This window comes from Littorina saxatilis, linkage group LG4, assembly GCF_037325665.1.
Source record: "Littorina saxatilis isolate snail1 linkage group LG4, US_GU_Lsax_2.0, whole genome shotgun sequence".
In the NCBI taxonomy this organism is placed as follows: domain Eukaryota; kingdom Metazoa; phylum Mollusca; class Gastropoda; order Littorinimorpha; family Littorinidae; genus Littorina; species Littorina saxatilis.
The window spans coordinates 18,032,685-18,053,222 of NC_090248.1; the positions used below are offsets into that span (position 1 = coordinate 18,032,685).

Consider the following 20,538-nt stretch of genomic DNA (forward strand, 5'->3'; position numbering starts at 1 on the left):
GAAGGGAAATTAGGCTCAAGTCTAGAAATTGTTGTTTATTAAGTCTGTGTTTGATTAGAATTAGTATCTGCTTATAATTATATGCATACTTTTGGTTTGTCATTCTTTAATGTCAGAGACCTCTGGTTATATCAAACGTCTTAGGCTTACATGTTTGTTGTGATTATCATTTAAACGAGTGCTATCAGTGCTTCCGCTTTAGTTTGCTTTGTGAATAGTTCAAATACTCAGATGCCCGTGGCCTGTATTTTCACGCTAGAATTTTGTTTTGTCTCATGAGCACCCTTCGAATGGACGACGGAGAGACATGCATGTCCAACAGACCAAATTGCAGTTGTTTGCCATGACAGTGTATATTTAAAGTTAGACAAGGTCCCCCATATGACAAGCGGTCACTGTTGTGTGAAGACGATCAAGACACTGATACGCACGAAGAGCGGGCGCCTGGTGGAGAGGACGCTGCACATCACGGAGGAAGACTACAAGAAGATGATGGAGGCGGGAGGGGACCCCAGTGCCATCCTCAACAAGTACCTCAAGCCTGACGAACAGGGAACCATAGAGTCGTGGGAGAAAGTGCCAGAGGGCAAAGCTATGAAGGTTCGTGCGTGTCTCCGTGAGGGATGAAGTACCTTGATAGAGGCATCTTGATGGAGGATTTCTGTCCTGCAGGCAATGTGCCTAAGGACTAGCTATAATGACGTGACGTTTTGAGTTTATCTTACATACCTTTTTCCAATGTGTGGTGGTGTTAACTTTACAACTATCCCTGTTTTTCTTTGTTCTTTGGTAGAATTTTTGAGTTTGATGTTACAGATGGCTAGATAATATGTGTAGAGACTAGATGTATTTTGTTGAGGCTAGATTTAAAAGCTTTGCAAATTATGCATCAGAAAAATAGCGTTGAGATACGTGCTTACTCTGCCCTAGTTCTTCGCGTTGCTTGTCTGTATGTGCGAACAAAAACAGACAAAGATGATGATGGTACTGTCATTTTCTAGAACAGAGTACCGTTCTAACATGTTATGATTATTCTGTTGGTTTGGAATAAACGGAGCAGAAAAGCAACTTTTCGATTGTGCAATCATTTAATACCGCGTTTATCTAAGTCGTAAAGACAATGTTGCATTTTATAAGAAACTGGCAAGAGAACATGAATTCATGAACTAACACACGCACACACACACACACACACACACACACACACACACACACACACACACACACACACACACACACCTAAACATGACTAGCGCTTAGAAGATTTTTTGTGAGATAAGAAGATGCTGACATGTGATTGTGGGGTGTGGGTGTCAGGTGGTGAAGACCAAGGTACGCACGAAGAGCGGGCGGATCATAGAGAAGATATGATGACATGTGATTGTGGGGTGTGGGTGTCAGGTGGTGAAGACCAAGGTACGCACGAAGAGCGGGCGGATCATAGAGAAGATATGATGACATGTGATTGTGGGGTGTGGGTGTCAGGTGGTGAAGACCAAGGTACGCACGAAGAGCGGGCGGATCATAGAGAAGATATGATGACATGTGATTGTGGGGTGTGGGTGTCAGGTGGTGAAGACCAAGGTACGCACGAAGAGCGGGCGGATCATAGAGAAGATATGATGACATGTGATTGTGGGGTGTGGGTGTCAGGTGGTGAAGACCAAGGTACGCACGAAGAGCGGGCGGATCATAGAGAAGATATGATGACATGTGATTGTGGGGTGTGGGTGTCAGGTGGTGAAGACCAAGGTACGCACGAAGAGCGGGCGGATCATAGAGAAGATATGATGACATGTGATTGTGGGGTGTGGGTGTCAGGTGGTGAAGACCAAGGTACGCACGAAGAGCGGGCGGATCATAGAGAAGACGATCATGATGACGGACGAGGAGTACCAAAAGTTCCTCGAGTCAGGCGGAGACCCGGAGTACCTCAAGAAGTTCATGAAGCTTGGGGAAGGGGAGACAATCGAGGACTGGGAGAAGGCGTCCACAGTCTATGACGACGACGACCCGGAGGTACAGAAAGGTGAGTTGCCTCCCTTAGTAACTGGTTGTGCCTTCTGCTTTATCTTGTGTTGAGGGGGAGGGTGGGCGCTGAAATTTGGTCCTCGACAAATGAAAGACAAATGAAAAGTAATATCGAAAAATATTTGATATATATGAATATTTCTATTCATTTGTGACATTTGTCTTTCATTTGTCGAGGAAAAGTATTCTTATGTTAACTGCCAGCATAATAATAATGTTTTATGAAACAAAGATGGCGTCAGACACGTAAGAGTCTTTATGTTATTTGCTTTTGTAGTCTGTAATGTAATGCAATGCAACCTGGACATTGCTGATTTTGCATTCTGATAACAATCACACAATTATGGGTGTGTGTGTGTGTTTATGTGTGTGTGTGTGTGTGTGTGTGTGTGTGTGTGTGTGTGTGTGTGTGTGTGTGTGTGTGTGCAGCCAAGGTAGGAGCCCGCATCGTAGGAAAGGATGGTGCTGTGTACGAAGTGGTGGTGGATCCCATCACTGGCAAGAAATACAAAAAGTGAGTTTCCCCTCTCACTGTCCCTCCCCCCCCCCCCCGCCTCTCTCTCTCTCTCTCACACTCTCTCTCTATCTCTCTCTCACACACTATCTCTATCGCTCTCTCTCTCTATCGCTCTCTCTCTCTGTGTCTCTCTTTGAAACTCTCACAGACAGACATATGACGGGCAGATAGACGGAGGCACGCGGCAACACACACACAGACACACACACACAGACACACACAGACACAGACACAGACACACACACACACATACACACATACACACACACACACACACACACACACACACACACACACACACACACACACACACACGAAGTGAACGAGACAAATTTTGATGACAAAATTCTCTGCCAGTTTATGTAAGACATGCAGAAAAAGTCATCTGAGTTATGACCTCTTCTCGAACTGTTTTTCGCATGTGGCGTCAACGATTTTACTTTGTAAGAGATGTCTTGGTTTCTTTAGTCAATGGCGTTTGTCGTGAAGCCGACAGTGTGAAAGGAAGATGACCGCGGAGTGTGATTGGTGTCCACAGGAAGGTCGGTCAGATCGGGGCGGATGGCAAGTTCGTGGCGTCCAAGGGCGAGAAGGGCAAGGGCAAGATGAAGGTCAGGCGGGACAAGGACGGCAACCTCGTCGTCACGGAGGAAACGGCGGCCGAACGAGCACGCAGGAAGGTGAGAGTGACCTCAAACTACCTTGTAAGCCCCCCAGAGGGAAAGCCGCTTTTAGTGCCGCGACATCCTTTTTGTGGCCATTACGTAACACATATACCACAAAATATCTTGTACGCGCCCAGGGTAAAAGAAGCTTTATGCCTCGACACCCATTTGTGTGGTCATCACTAAACATATACCGCAACATGCCTTGTAAGTTTCTTGTATTTAGCCAAAATGTCGACCCCTGCTTTTGATCAAAGACTGTGCATATTGCAGTCTGTCCAAATAATATTGATAATTGTGCCTATGACCTCAAACAAATACACAAAGTCATGGCAAATCATGTATCTGTGTAAAAGTTATCAAGTGCCCTATCTGAAAAATTCCAATTCGTGTGTAGGCTACGACTTTTTTAAATTACCCTCATACATGTGTGACTATGTGTGATGCCATGCCTTGTATGTCCACAAAAATGTATTCAAAAGATATAGGCGCAGGGTTATAATTGTGTGTGCACTGTATGTGTGCAGAAAGGCAAGCGGGACGCGGACAGTGACAGTGACTTCAGTTACCGCAGTGTGGTCAGCGCGGGGGGTACCAGGAGGGTCAGAAGGCGCCGGAAACGCGCGGATGGTACTTACAGTGACTCGGCGTCCTACCACAGCAGTGAGGTCAATATTTGTATGGACGAATAACAAAAATGCTATGCCAAGAATGTTTCCATTTGCTTGAAATAGAAAGCTAGAACCCTAACGCCCATCTTGGATATTCTAATGAACCTCTCTAACAACCCCCCGCCCCCCCCCCCCCCCCCCGCCCGACCCCTCCACCCACCCTTCCCTATTTACTTGTACTGTCCTGAAACTAAATGTTTTTATTGTCTTTTTGTCCTGCCATTAGAGCGGTCAAAGTCCAGTTTTGGTCAACTTAAACTCACATTTTGCTGCTTGTTTTCAGGATGAAGATGGTGCCGCAAGACGACGGCGACGACGACGGGAACGCGCCCACGGCAGCGACAGCGACCACAGCTACTTCAGCGTGGTCAGTGAGGGCGGCACACGGCACGTGCGGCGAAAGAAACGGCTAGCAGATGGCACGTACGGTGACAGCGAGTCCTACCACAGCGATGACAGTAACCTGGAAGGTGGCGGGCTGGCCAAGAAAAAGGTCAGCTTACAAACATATTTTTCTCTTTGTTCGTGCAGGTGTGATTCGTTGATTGATTGCTTGATCTATGGATTGATTGATTTATCTACTGAATGATGAAAGAACAATAGTTGGCACGATCTATTTCCTTTCCTATTTCCATTTGAAAAGCCTTTTAAATGAGGCTTTGATTCTATGTACCAGGTAATTGTTAGTCTACTTGTCCAAATATACCTTTGTTAGCAGGAGGGTGGTACAAAAACGGAGGTGGGGTGGGGGCAGCTTTAATGTGATATTGTTCTCAAGGACGGTACGAGTTTCCGTCTAAACTGTGGTGACATTTTGAAACATACAAATTCAAACAGTTTGAAGAAGGAGAATCCAGGAGACGATTATTATTTTACGCAACATTTATTAACTTAACTTTTTTGGAACGCTCCTTTTGTGTACTAACGCGGACGTCTTCTTGTTACACTTATAACAAAAACATATCGTAACAGTTTATGTTACTTTGTATCATAAAACCGTAAGGTATTGAGCAATTCAACATGACCACTTCGTATGTTTAACAAGGTTTTAAAAGTGTTTTGGCAGAAATGAGCCCTTTTACCAGCGGGCACTGCCACTTTAAGGTGGCAGTACTACCTGAGATGATGGAAAAAACTCTTTTTTACATTCTATAATGTTTTTAATTCGTTTTGATGCATAAATGCCTCAATTTTGTCATACTGTTTGATTTTTGTATGTCTTAGTGCTATACTTTTTGAGATATTTAGGGTCAAACAGGGGGTATCTGCAGCTCAAAATCTACGATTTTGTCCAAAATGTCACAAGAAATGCGACTCAACTATGCTGAGTGCACACATGAAATACTAGGTAGTCCCTCAGATACAGTGCCAGATGATGTGGTTTTAATTTCTGTGCCAGTAGAAATCAGAATAATTGACATGACACTACTGAGTGACAGTATTTGGACACAGTTGTTGTGTACATTTTGAAATTCTCATTTTGACGCGTTGAAAAGTTTGCAAAATTTCAAATAATGTTATGGTTTTCGATTGATGTTTTCTAAACTATTAAAGATACAGTGTTGACATTTTGCACACCCAGCCAGCAAGACATTAGCGGCCGATAATCGGCCGAACACCCTTCAAAAAGTCGGGCCGGTGACGTCAAAACATACGACGCGGGTGTTGGCCCGACTAACTTTTGCAAAGAGGCAACGATGCGGCCGATAGGCGGCCGAACACCTGCACTATGGCGGCACGCATCCGGTCCGATGTTAATCGGCCCGATGACTTGTTTGACCTGCGGTCCGACACCTTATGCCGAGATCGGGAAGATATCGATTTCAGCGGGAAGACATCGGGACGATGTCGGCATAAGGTGTCGGGCCGCAGGTCCAACAAGCCATCGGGCCGATTAACATCGGACCGGATGCGTGCCGCCATAGTACAGGTGTTCGGCCGCCTGTCGGCCGCCTCGTTGCCTCTTTGCAAAAGTTAGTCGGGCCAACACCCGCGTCGTATCTTTTGACGTCACCTGCCCGACTTTTTGAAGGGTGTTCGGCCGACTATCGGCCGCTAATGTCTTGCTGGCTGGGATACGACTCACATGCTTGACCTTGACCTTTACATGACCTTGGCCTTCAGGGTCAAGGTCAAATAACTAAACCTAGCAATGACATCATACACTAAGAACTGCTTTACACATTTTTCCTACCAAAATACATGTGACCTTGACCCAAGGTCAAGGTCATCCAAGGTCATGCAACACAAAGCTGTTAATTCAAGACATAGGAAGTACAATGGTGCTTATTAGCGAGCTTTAGATTGACCAACGAAACTTAGTTCGTTGCGATCCCTTTCGTTTCCGGTTATGCAATCGGGAAATCCCTGCGAACTTTTCTTCGCGCCTGCGGTTCTGAGGCGGTAGCACCTTTAGAAGCAGACGAAATGTTTGTCGTGCTCATCCAAACCAATGGCTAAAACATTGGATAGTGTTCGTGTGTTGCACCACACTTTGAATTGTTGGGTGTGACGAAAACTCGTGGTGACGATTTTAAACCATGTTGGATCACGCATGGTCCAATCTTACATGGTCCAATCTTACATGGTCCAACCTTACATGGTCCAACCTTACATGGTCCAATCTTACATGGTCCAATATTACATGGTCCAATAATATATATATGGACCGTGTAAGATTGGACCATGTAAGGTTGGACCATGTAAGGTTGGACCATGTAAGGTTGGACCATGTAAGATTGGACCATGTAATATTGGACCATGTAAGATTGGACCATGTAAGGTTGGACCATGCAAGATTGGACCATGTAAGATTGGACCATGTATGGTTGGACCATGTAAGGATGGACCATGTAAGATTGGACCAATCTTACATGGTCCAATATTACATGGTCCAACCTTACATGGTCCAATCTTACATGGTCCAATATTACATGGTCCAACCTTACATGGTCCAATCTTATATGGTCCAATATTACATGGTCCAATATTACATGGTCCAATAATATATATATGGACCATGTAAGATTGGACCATGCAAGGTTGGACCATGTAAGATTGGACCATGTAAGGTTGGACCATGTATGGTTGGACCATGTAAGATTGGACCATGTAAGGTTGGACCATGTAAGGTTGGACCATGTAAGGTTGGACCATGCAAGATTGGACCATGCAAGATTGGACCATGTAAGATTGGACCATGTAAGGTTGGACCATGTAAGGTTGGACCATGTAAGATTGGACCATGTAAGGTTGGACCATGTAAGGTTGGACCATGTAAGATTGGACCATGCAAGATTGGACCATGTAAGATTGGACCATGTATGGTTGGACCATGTAAGGTTGGACCATGTAAGATTGGACCAATCTTACATGGTCCAATATTACATGGTCCAACCTTACATGGTCCAATCTTACATGGTCCAATATTACATGGTCCAACCTTACATGGTCCAATCTTACATGGTCCAATATTACATGGTCCAATATTACATGGTCCAATAATATATATATGGACCATGTAAGATTGGACCATGCAAGGTTGGACCATGTAAGATTGGACCATGTAAGATTGGACCATGTAAGGTTGGACCATGTATGGTTGGACCATGTAAGATTGGACCATGTAAGATTGGACCATGTAAGGTTGGACCATGTAAGGTTGGACCATGTAAGATTGGACCATGCAAGATTGGACCATGCAAGATTGGACCTTGTAAGGTTGGACCATGTAAGATTGGACCATGTAAGATTGGACCATGTAGGTTTGGACCATGTAAGGTTGGACCATGTAAGATTGGACCATGTAAGATTGGTGTGCATCAGTGCAAAACACACCACCAGCTACAGATAGATCAGTATGTACCCCCCCCCCCCCCCAAGTGTTACAATGCAATACACACACCTACAGCTACAGATACATCAGTATACATACACCCTACCCCCCAAGTGTAACAGTGCAAGCCACACTTAAAGCTACAGATTCAGCAGTATCATGAGTATGTACTCCACCCCCCCCCCCCCCCCCCCACTGTACAGGACAAAACACCTACATCTACATCTACAGATACAGCAGTATGTACTCCCCCCCCCCCCCACTGTATAACAGCAAAACTAACATTAAAGAAAAAAAACCAAAATCACTTACTCGCTGGATCCGTCGGTTGTCCTCGAGTTGACGTTAACAGCTTGAACACACCTGTAGGTTTCCATCCGTCCTTGGCTACACAATTTTAACTTGTCAACTATCACCGCCACCACGTGGCACTGGGACCAGCACTCAGATTGAGATCCCGAGGCGACATTCGTCTCGGATAACATATCATCAATGTGCTGTCCAACATTCGCAAGAATGTCTCTTCTTTCGATATTAACTTGAACTAAGAAAACAAATAAACTTCGCTCACGCGGGAAAGTAGCAGCTAGCCGGCCATGTTCACACTCAATCTTGTTTGTACCGTAAGGAAAGCTATTAGAGTATTTCAAGTATATATGATGGCGTATTTTTAAAATGTAAAACTCATGGTTTGAGCTCATGCTGTATTTGATTGCAAATATACAAACAAAACTTACAATTAATTATCCTACTCCTATGTGAAAAAGTCAACAAATATGAATAATTTAGTTTCGCATTTGCAGAGTCATGTCACGCCGTTCCCGACGCTTGAACAGGGGACGTAACAAATGCTAAAATAATGATAATAAATTCAAGTTGTTATCTCCCGTAACTCTGCATATTTTTATCGACAGCAACATTGCGTCGGGCCGATGTCGGGGTTTATTACGTACATTTGCGGAGTTTTACACACAGTCAAAACGATATCGGCGCGACAACGGACGTCGACACACGACATTTGACGACGTCACCCGACTGAAATCGTCAGTCGGCCGACGAAAGCTTGCTAGCTGGGCAGTTATGTTTCAAAACATTGTAGGGAAGCTGAACCTTTAATCTTGGCCTCAAGTACGTCATAGCTCATCATACAGTGATTGTAAAGTGCACATTTTACCCTAGTATTTCATTAAAATTCAGAAAATGGTAAAACAAAATTCTTTAGCCCTACACACTTTCTTTGAGGTTCATGCTCCAAAGAAACTAGTTCCATTTAATGGTGTTAAATAACAAAGTCCAGTAACTGTTCATTGTGTTAAAATATGTCGAGAACCACACACACTGTAGTAGCTGTGCTCGCAAAGGTATTTTTGAATTATTGATTTTTTTATGCATCAATAAACTAATTCCTGCAAAATGTGTTCATTGTTTTGTAATTTTGAATGTATCATCTGACTTGTGACCAAATGTTATGGAAATTGAATGATATTCAGGCAACATACCACCAACATAAAAAAAATGCACCCCTCACTAGGTAGTATTGCCCCCTTAACTTTTATAAACATGACTGTGACAGGGCAAGGGTAAGAAGACGTGTGGCGGTCCAGGCAGTGACCACAGCTACTACAGCGAAACCAGCGAGCACTGTCACTTTAACTGTTATGTACATGATTGTGACAGGGCAAGGGTAAGAAGCAGCGTGGGGGTCCAGACAGTGACCACAGCTACTACAGCGAGACCAGTGAGGGCGGCACACGACGTACCATGAGGAAGAAACGACTCAGGGACAAGGACGGCAAGGTTATAGGCCATGGCAAGGCAGAACAGTTCGACAGTAAGTCTCTTTTTACATTTAGTCAATAGAGGGGGAATCGAGACGAGGGTCGTGGTGTATGTGTGTGTGTGTGTGTGTGTGTGTGTGTGTGTATTTGTGTGTGTGTGTGTATGTGTGCATGCGTGTGTGTGTGTAGAGCGATTCAGAGTAAACTACTGGACCGATCTTTATGAAATTTTTACATGAGAGTTCCTAGGTATGATAATCCCAGACTTTTTTTTCCATTTTTTCGATAAATGTCTTTGATGACGTCATATCCGGCTTTTTGTAAAAGTTGAGGCGGCACTGTCACACCCTCATTTTTCAATCAAATTGATTGAAATTTTTGTAAAGCAATTTTCGACGAAGGCCGGACTTCGGTATTGCATTTCAGCTTGGTGGCTTAAAAATCAGTTTATGACTTCGGTCATTAAAAATCTGAAAATTGTAATTACATTTTTTTTTTATAAAACGATCCAAATTTACGTTCATCTTATTCTTCATCATTTTCTGATTCCAAAAACATAAATATATTATATTCGGATTAAAAACAAGCTCTGAAAATTAAAAATATAAAAATTATGATCAAAATTAAATTTCCGAAATCAATTTAAAAACAATTTCATCTTATTCCTTGTCGGTTCCTGATTCCAAAAACATATAGATATGATATGTTTGGATTAAAAACACGCTCAGAAATTTAAAACGAAGAGAGGTACAGAAAAGCGAGCTATGCAGCACAGCGAAACTACTACCGCGCTAAATAGGCTCGTCAGTTTCACTGTGTTTTGCACGAGCGGCGGACAACGGTCATTGTGAAAATATGCAGTGCGTTCAGTTTCATTCTGTGAGTTCCACAGCTTGACTAAATGTAGTAATTTCGCCTTACGCGACTTGTTCTTTGGTTGCAGTTGCCTTGACAATGCTAGATGTTCGGAAAAATATCTCTGTCGGTTTTTCATTGGCTGTGGAAAACTGACATATCTGGATCAGTAGGCGGTATCCGTAAATTAGTCTGTGAGGGTTTTTATTGGCAGTGGAAGAGTTTTTTTTTAATTGAAGATGAGGCAAGCTGAGCCATATACAGCTCATTTGGAACAACCGGGGGAGACAAGCCGTTAGTGTCATTGCACTCAGATCTGTATGTTTTCAAAAAAGAAAGGGCCGTTCATGCAGTCTCCGCGCGAAGTGATAAACTGTTTCTTTCTGTCAAAAACATGCAGATCAGAGTGCATTATTCACTGTGGTGCCAACGGCGTGTCTCCGTTGGTCATTCTCACTGAGCAATAAATAGATCATCTTGCCTTACCTTCAAGGGATAAAAACTCTGTCACGTTCATGAGACACGGACAGAGTTATTTCCGGAACTCATCTGCTTTTTTGCGACAAACGCACTTAACATTCAGAAGAAATTTTAATTAACTTTGGATTGTTAAAGAGTTAGTCATTTATAATTCCCGCATAATATGTATTTGTTGCATACTAAATCATAACTTTCTTTAAACTTTTCTGCTTAAATAAAACAGAATTGATGTGTGTTTTTTTTAATGTATTTCAGGTTCTGACGATGAAAGGTAAGTTGTTCAAGTTTCGGTTTTTGCACATGATTTCTGTTTTTTCAGTTTGCCATAAAACTAAGTCTACTCAAATGGTGGTGGTGGTAAGACGTCGGCCTCCTAATCGGAAGGTCGTGTGTTCGAGTCCCGGTTGCTGCCGCCTGGTGGGTTAAAAGTGGAGATTTTTCCGATCTCCCAGGTCAACTTATGTGCTGACCTGCTGGTGACTTAACCCCCTTCGTGTGTACACGCAAGCACAAGATCAGACCAAGTGCGCACGGAAAAGATCCTGTAATCCATGTCAGAGTTCGGTGGGTTATAGAAACACGAAAATACCCAGCATGAGAGATGTTCAACGTGCGGGCTACTTCACCTGCCTTGACCTATCACCAATTCATTGTAAGCGCTTAGAGAACGCCAAGCGCTCTATAAATCTCCCATATTATTATTATTATGTATTAGCTGATACTATAGATAAGAATGTAAACAGATGACACTGACATGATATTAGATTAAACCTCCTGTGTGTATCAATTGGTACGTATTACCTGACGTACAGTGTTTTGTGTTAAATCTAAAAACAATCTAAAAAGCTAAACATAACACCAGATCGTTGATATTGAAATCATACTGTGGTGCAAAATGTGGACCATAAGAAGGGTGCCATTTGTATCTTGACCCAATCCTTGCCTTCCGCTGGCGTGCAGTCACTACACAGACGTGTCGGACGGCAAGGGAGGTAAGCTCCGCGTGAAGAAACCTAAAGGAGGTGGCAAGGGAGGTAAGGGTGCCAAGGAGAAAAAATGGTACGATGACGTGGCGCAGTTCAGTGACGCCACCACGGACTCTGACGCCGTGGACTTGGACGCCATGACACCGGAAGAGCGAGAGCGCTACCTGGCGGAGAGAGCCGTGCGGCGGGCGGACAGAGAGAAGAAGAGACGGGAGAAATATGGCGAAAAATATGACGAGATGGCGGCGGCTAAACACGCGTGGGTTTCTCTCTCTTTTGCGGTTTTCCCGCCCTCGTGGATTAACACATTAATACTTTACGGGCGCTGCTTACAATACACGTCTAACATAACCCTACTGCGCTTTCCTCATGATTCAGCTGGACTGGTACACCAAGAGCTTCACGCATATACTTGACTCAGTTTCATTCTTCCTGCACTGTCTTCGCAGTTCTATTGTGCTGAAACGACTGTTGCTTTACGATTATGCATGGCATCGCTTATTAAACTCTCCCTCCATTACTACTCAGCGTGATGAGTGACCTAACACATTGGGGCGTAATAATTTAACTTTTGTGTTACCTTACTTTCATGATTTTTTCAGAATGTAATGGTTCATTACTGTGTGTGTTTTTTTTGGGGGTTTTACTTATACGGATGTAACTGACTTTGCACATTAACTCAATACATTCACAGTCTTTTGCAGCACTTTGTTTGAAGCATTTTACAGCTGTGCGTATTCTACATGTCATTTATTCGATGACCGACCTACCCGCCGGAAGGAAAAACGTTGTAGACAATGTAACACGCACGATGTCAGTACTGCTTTTGTTGTAATCATTGCTAAAAGCAGACTGTCTCTATTGGTAATTGTTTAAATGATCGTGTTCACTTTTTTGATGGGGGGGGGGGGGGGGGGGGGAGGTCTGACGAAGGATTTTACTGGTATGAAAATGTTCTTTGGTGTCACTACTCACAGAATGTAACGAAACATAAGCTGTGGCAAGGGAAACATCTTGTTATCGTTTTGCTGCATTTAAGTGCCCGATTGCTATTTATTTTTATGTACCAGTTTCTTTGTGCTGTATACTGAAACAAGCCATTGGTGATAATTCAAATATTGACATTTATTGACAGAAGACAGAAACGAGTTCCAGTGACAATAATCCCGCCTGTGTCCATCAGTCCATTCCCAAGTTTCCTCTCTTCAACTCCCGTGTCCTCTGCTGACGTGTATGATGTATTAACATTGTGTATACTGTATTAGTATTGTGTATTATGTATTAACTGTATAACTAATGCCAGTTTTGCGCGTGCTGCTTCGTGTGTACCTTGCTGCTAACGAAGGCTTCCGTTATTTACACAATATTGTAAATTATCAAGCATCATGTATGTGTGAGTGTGTGTGTGTGTGTGTGTGTGTGTGTGTGTGTGTGTGTGTGTGTGTGTGTGTGTGTATGTGTGTGTGTGTGTGTGTAAATATCATGATAATTATAAAAGGCATTAAACATATTTTGTCAAACCAATTTCCCTTATTTTCGACGCTTATCTGTTCATTAACTGAAACCTTGAAATTGAAAACAAGAGTTCATATTAGTCCATATGCAAGTACATGTATGTTCTTGTAAACGTATTTCATATGTATGCGTTTGGTAGAGTGTGAGTGCAAAAAAGTTAGATAAGAAAATGTCGCTTTGAGTGCCCTATACTGTTGTATAGCGCCTTGCTCATCACTGAAGGTGCAAATGCAACGTTCATGAGTTTGAACTTGTTATGTATCAATGCTTGGATTTAGCACGTGTAAAGTGTTATAAGCTTTTAAACTGATCGGACAGTATATCGAAAGTGAATTGAGAAAATCATCTTCATGTAATTTCTGCGTATTTGTTACAAATATAACGAGTCTGTCTTATTTATTGTTCAAAGTAAGAAATTGGCCAAATGCTATGATACATAATTATTCTGAAATGAGTCCTTATTGAAACCCTTTATCAATTAAACAGGTAAAGGGCACAGTGTATACCATCTGCCAGCTTTGTTAATTATGAGGACTCACACGATGCAGGTTGGATGTCGATGTTAAGTGTTGAAAAAGTCGCGTAAGGCGAAAATACAATATTTAGTCAAGTAGCTGTCGAACTCACAGAATGAAACTGAACGCAACGCAACGCAGCAAGACCGTATACTCGTAGCATCGTCACTCCACCGCCCGTGGCAAAGGCAGTGCACGTGGAATTGACAAGAAGAGCGGGGTATTCGTTGCGCTAAGAAGGATAGCACGCTTTTCTGTACCTTTCTTCGTTTTAACTTTCTGAGCGTGTTTTTAATCCAAACATATCATATCTATATATTTTTGGAATCAGGAACCGACAAGGAATAAGATGAAAGTGTTTTTAAATTGATTTCGAAAAAAAAATTTTGATAATAATTTTTATATATTTAATTTTCAGAGCTTGTTTTTAATCCGAATATAACATATTTATATGTTTTTGGAATCAGCAAATGATGGAGAATAAGATAAACGTAAATTTGGATCGTTTTATAAATTTTTATTTTTTTTTACAATTTTCCAATTTTTAATGACCAAAGTCATTAATTAATTTTTAAGCCACCAAGCTGAAATGCAATACCGAACCCCGGGCTTCGTCGAAGAGTACTTGACCAAAATTTCAACCAATTTGGTTGAAAAATGAGGGCGTGACAGTGCCGCCTCAACTTTCACGAAAAGCCGGATATGACGTCATCAAAGACATTTATCAAAAAAATGAAAAAAACGTTCGGGGATTTCATACCCAGGAACTCTCATGTCAAATTTCATAAAGATCGGTCCAGTAGTTTAGTCTGAATCGCTCTACACACACACACACACACACAGACAGACGCACATACACCACGACCCTCGTTTCGATTCCCCCTCGATGTTAAAATATTTAGTCAAAACTTGACTAAATATAAAAAGCGAGTCATTTTCACGACAGTCATGTTACCCTTCAAGTATGTCTTCCCTGCAATACCTTGTTTGTTTAACTTACTTTGTATGTTATGCTATCTATCAGTGTAATTAACGGCGACTTTAATTTCCTTGATGGGGGGAAATCACATGTATCACACTTGATGTTAAATTAATTTGCTGCCGAATAATACAAGGGGTAACTATATATTAACTGTAGCTTGTGGATTTAACGTACTGCATTAGGGAAAGAACCGATCTGTAAACATAGACAACTACAGTTTACATGAACTGTATAGTTGTTTTTCCTTTCAGGAGAAAGAAGGACAAGAAGGCAGAGGAGGCCAAGGTGAAAGCAGAGTAAGTTGCCACGCTTTTTGAAGTACGCTTGGTCACACTCGCTCCCTTTCAACTTGTATGTCTTTTTTGTTTAATTGAATTGTATGACTGTAAGCTTAAAGGCACAGTGCAGCTCACAGCCTTCGTTTTGCGTTTTTGTTGCAGCTGAGTGCATTTACAGTTCAAAAATCCTCCTATGGCAGTAAAACAAACCCAAAACTACCCAACGACAACATCTGTGAAGCTCGACCGTTTCTTGTTCACGCGAGTGCGTAAACTAACCTAGTTATTACGTGGTGTTTGGTCGGAGTTCGATTCAACTGAGTGATTCCGGCCTCCATTTTGTTTTACACAAACTCATGATGACGTCTGACATAGTTTGCTAGTGACTTGTCTTTTTGTGCATGATGTGGTGATCTACCTGATCTAAATTTAGATCCAAAAATAGGCCAAGACCAGCCGGGTCCGAGTACGAAATTAATTCGTAAAAAAATCGCAGTTCTTGACTCTTTGAGTGCAAGTCAATGAAACTTGGTAGTTCTTCTAACGGATAGCTGCCTGAGATATGACTAAAAGCCCCAGGGGCTCCGTGCACCTGGATTTGACAAGTTCAGTACCTTTAAGTGTTTCAAGAAATATGCACAAGCAAAGTGCTCTTGTGGATCTCTGCTATTTTCTGTAGGGAGTTAGCTAGCGTATACGGGATTTGTTTTTACTAAAGTGTATTCCAAACATTCCGAGACCAGTAAGTACCATTAGGTTAAATCATTCGTGACTTTGCTTGCAATCAATTAAACAATATTTGGTATGTTTAAGCTTCGTCAAAAGTGCATTTTTGTGTCTCTGTTTTTCAGACTTGAAAAGAAGAAAAAAAGTGGACATGAGGCAGACGACGAAAGCGATGAAGGTGGGTAAACACGTTTAATATTTGTCGCATTCTTTTGTCTCTCATTTGTCTGGGGTTTTATTTATTGACTGCGTATCTCTCTCCACAAGCGAGACGTTTTTACACCTTTAATCTGTAGTTGCTGGCCTACCGAACGTAAACCTCGCTTGAAGTAATCGAGACACTTGCTATTGCAGGTCTAGTTCAAACATTTCTCATGCTAAAATACAGTGGAACCCGCCTTGAATTGGGGGTCTTAAAATGCTGATTTCACTGTACTCAAGAATGATATCTAGAGACTTGATTTGCGATGATCTCTCACTAATCACAACATTTACAATCATAGGTTCTGCAAGGACGAAATTAGAACGGAAGCAAAAAGACATTCCCTTCTTGCCGTTAGCCTCCCGACCACCTATTTTCATATAGACATAATAATCCACCCGTCGTCGTTGAAGCCAATCTTGTTTTTCACACTTTCTCCCTGAAGATGTCTGGTAACAACTTCACGTCTTCACCATCCGTTGTTTTTGCACTCCGCACGAGCGCTCGTTCTGTCGAGAGAGAGAAAGAGTTTACTTGGCCGTCAAACGTTTTGCAACGGGACAATTTCTGTTGAGATTTTGGCGTGCGCAAAGATGTCAGCGATCTGAGTAGTACGTATTGAAAATGTGTGCACACAGATTGCCGTGTGTGCTTCTGCCTGCGTCGGAGTGCTCATACTCATGATCACGTGTGGAGGCACAAAACGAATATTTGGCCATTGCACTACTTCCACCTGCTTAAAATTGAGTACTAATGCGATTGGCAGTGTCACATTTCTCTCTCTCACATGATAACGGTCATGTTAAAAGTCACGAGCAGCTACACTGCACGCGTGTTGTGTGTAACATTTATGGTGTTGTCAAGACTGGTTGTGGTGAAATTACTACGTGTTAAACGCTTATTTACCCCTTAACTGTTATGGCACGTGTCGCGTACGTGCTTAAGATATTGCCAAGAATCAATGCTCTGACAAGGGAGAGAACAAATGTAAATTAACCTTAGACAGCAAGGTGGTTGCCTCCCACGGAGACAGTTTTCTCAGTTTTTGGTGTGGTACTTTGGCTTGTCTTTATTGAGTTTCTCTGGCTAGGAGATTAGCCATTTCTGCAGTTTACTATTTCTAGCCCCAAATTCCCTGGATAAAGAAGTAGGGATATTTGCTGTTTTACTAGGCTCGCATGACGCTGGTTCACACCTCCCATGTAACCATGGGCAAACTGAAAAGTTAAAGAATTGTTTGTTGTTTTGGTTTATTACTGTATTATTGTTAACACACTTTGTGGTTTCACCGATATCCTCCAAATAAAAGAACAGAAGCCATGCTTGTTTTCCTTTGATACAAAACTAAGAACAAGTTCACCAATAATTAGATCTCCATAATCGTGTTTTACAACAACAGTATGAAAATGGCAAAAACGGGAATGGAGCTTGGTTGCTTTTTTGTTTCGTTTGACTTGATTTGGTTTGGGTCTGTGATGATGTCACCGCGAGATGCACTTCATCAACTAGCTCTGACTTTTAAAAGTCTAATTGTGTGTTTAATGATCATACCGTTGCATGGTAACTTTTCTTTCGGTTCTTTTATATAGTTATTTGGATAAATGACATGAAATATTTATTTTCCACATCCAATTTGTGCGTTTAATTCGATCTCAAATGTTGGTAAATTTCTGTATTTAAATACTTTTACCTGGAGAGACTGATGCATTTTCTTGAAAGTGGGATAATTCCTGTGATTTAGCAGTCACCATGTCCAGCAATCTGTGAATGATTTTTCGTTTGAACGTGTTGCGAATTCAGAATTATCTTCTTTGTGTCCTTGTTTTAATGTGTTCAGATTGTTTATCACAGTCGATGATCCTTTTCCATACACAGATGAAATTGACCCTCTTACGGGAAGAAGGAAGAAAAAGCCAGGAGCGCGTGGCAAAGGACAAAAGTCGTCCGATGGAGAATTTGAATATGTGAGTCAAATCTTCACCAATTCATTGAAGTGAGAGATGGTCTTTAAAAGAGGATAGGGCTAAGAGGAAAATAACCCAGAATTTGAGATCTGCAGGTTGTTTCTTGTAAAGATTGACCAGGAAGATTTCTTTGGCGGTAACAGAGCTTTTGGGCGTATCTTAATGCCAGCGTGATTCTCAACTGTCTTATTTCAGATTGCTTCTTTGTTCAAAATAGCTTACGAGATGAAACTGAGAGTTGTGTTGAAAATGCTTTCTTTGTTTCAGGAATACGACGATAAAGGAAGAGTCATCAAGAAGAAAAGGATCGCAGGAAAGGTAATTTAAACTTCTTGATGTATAACCTTACTATGGTGATTAGTGTGTAATTTGTCTTATTGTGAAAATTGGGGAAGTAACGTTATACCTGGCTGGCATGCGGGTGCCAAACCCCAACCAAAAGAGTTTGGTTACGGTTTACACAATTTGCTCTGGTTTGAGGAATTCCACACAATCATACGCTGGTTAATTTTAGATAATATCTTCATCCTCTTTTGTCGCAGGGGTCAGGTGACAGTGGATCTGAGTATGAATATGAATATGGTAAGACATATAGCTGCACCTATTGTTTGTTTTGTTTTCTTCTTATCCTGTCTGTCCGTCTGCATGTCTGTCTGTATGTCTGGTCTGTCTCTCTCTCTCTCTCTCTCTCTCTCTCTCTCTCTCTCTCTCTCTCTCTCTCTCTCTCTCTCTCAGATTGTAAGAAAAGGCGTAGCCTTAAATCTTAATCCTTGTTAAATAAAGTTCAATTCAATTCAATTCAATTCTCTCTCTCTCTCTCTCTCTCTCTCTCTCTCTCTCTCTCTCTCTTTCCGTCTCTGTTTATTTCTCTCCTATGTCATCCTGTCCGCCTATCTGGTCGTCCTTCTTATTCAATTCTTATTTACGCTTTGCATTTACTCCTCAAGAAAATAACTTCTCCTCTCTTGACAGCCACCTCCTCCTTTCAAAAGGCTTTTAATTGACAGCTTATTTTCCAAACCTCGAATTGTTCTTTTTGTGAACGATGGTGTAGCATACCAACAGACCAACATTTCGTTTGAGAACTTATACTAGCATTTTCTGTGTTAGCAGTCTTGACATTATGTTCTCAATTGTCTTTGCAGATGAACATGGGAATGTCAAGAGTGTCAAGAAGGTCGACAAACGTAGAGGCAGTAAGTGAATATGTGTGTGTGTGTGTGTGTGTGTGTGTGTGTGTGTGTGTGTGTGTGTGTGTGTGTGTGTACTCAATGTGCATGTTTTGGTTCATGTGCGTCTGTTAAGTATACCAACCTGGCATGTATTGTTTGGAAACATCTTCAAGCAAGCATACGATGTACAAAACCACACTACTTACACCTGCAACATCAGTGATGGATAACTTCATGAATTGTTAGAATTTAATGAATATTTAGCTGATGAACAGACACGTGCATTTTAAATAATTTTCAAACAACCACCATTGTTTTTGAATAAAGAAATACATTGTACATCGTTTTACGACCTTGACCAACATTTGTTAACATTCTCATATCATTATGGGGGCCAGGAAGCCCCCATTCTATACGGATAGTTTCGAGGTTGACCATGGGCAGCGCCATTTTGTTGTGAAATACGTCATCAGTTTGTGTACACAGGAAGTTGTGACATCCGTCACCCTATGGGAGGGGTGAAGGCAACATTGTTCATCAGTAGAAAGTTGTGAAATCCGTCACTCTATGGGAGGGGTGAAGGCAAAATTGGTCATCACTGAGTTTGTGTAACACAGGAAGTTGTGAAATACGTCACTCTATGGGAGGGGTGACGGCAAAATTGTTCAACAAAAACATCATAGGCCGAACTGTGCAGGGTTAACCACAACAAACTCAAACCATTCATACTACTCTGCATTTGAGTGACTTATATACCAACATTTTTATGTCTTATTTTCAGCACAGGTGTAGGAAAAATCATGAACCAAAATGTTATTTATTTTCTAATTTAACATTTGTTTTACAAATTTGACCATGGTCTTTCAAACATACAGTGACATTAAACATTGTTATGTTAAAAAAAAGAAGAAAAAGAAAAGCTTTTGTGCACAAATCAGAAAATACATTGTACATTTTACCTACAGGCCAAACAAGAGATCCAAGCAAGTTGCACTGATCTAAAAATATATTTTTAGATCAATGGCAAGTTGTCAAAAACAGGCGCTTGCATTTGGATGTGTCCAATGATAGTAGGTTTGGTTGTGATCAATCAGAATAATGTAGGAATAAAAATGTATGACAGTTTGGTATGATGACATGTAATTCACATATGCTGAAATATAAAATCATACATCATATAATATTAATATGGCTGTTGCCATGACCATGAACCCCAAGAAAGGTTTAATGTTATGTAAATCAAAATACCAAAATCAAGCACCTATTAATCTGGTCTACGGCGCGGGAAGATTGAGGCCTTCGTAAACGTTCAACGTTGGCCAATAATGATTTTAACAATGTTGTGTCGTTTTGTATTATGTTGTAT

General features: G+C 41.6%; 1 protein-coding gene across 1 annotated transcript in view; it reads left to right on the forward strand.

Moving 5' to 3' along the window:
* LOC138964129 (uncharacterized) overlaps positions 1 to 20,538 on the forward strand; it is a 46,101-nt gene that overhangs the window by 9,370 nt on the left and 16,193 nt on the right. The window contains exons 10-24 of the mRNA XM_070336015.1: positions 409 to 600; positions 1,822 to 2,029; positions 2,461 to 2,545; positions 3,087 to 3,228; positions 3,741 to 3,881; positions 4,168 to 4,377; positions 9,397 to 9,550; positions 11,088 to 11,103; positions 11,793 to 12,077; positions 15,082 to 15,126; positions 15,960 to 16,012; positions 17,912 to 18,000; positions 18,268 to 18,318; positions 18,543 to 18,582; positions 19,146 to 19,196. Coding sequence (XP_070192116.1) covers positions 409 to 600; positions 1,822 to 2,029; positions 2,461 to 2,545; positions 3,087 to 3,228; positions 3,741 to 3,881; positions 4,168 to 4,377; positions 9,397 to 9,550; positions 11,088 to 11,103; positions 11,793 to 12,077; positions 15,082 to 15,126; positions 15,960 to 16,012; positions 17,912 to 18,000; positions 18,268 to 18,318; positions 18,543 to 18,582; positions 19,146 to 19,196 — 1,762 coding nt within the window. The remainder of the gene's footprint in view (positions 1 to 408; positions 601 to 1,821; positions 2,030 to 2,460; positions 2,546 to 3,086; positions 3,229 to 3,740; positions 3,882 to 4,167; positions 4,378 to 9,396; positions 9,551 to 11,087; positions 11,104 to 11,792; positions 12,078 to 15,081; positions 15,127 to 15,959; positions 16,013 to 17,911; positions 18,001 to 18,267; positions 18,319 to 18,542; positions 18,583 to 19,145; positions 19,197 to 20,538) is intronic.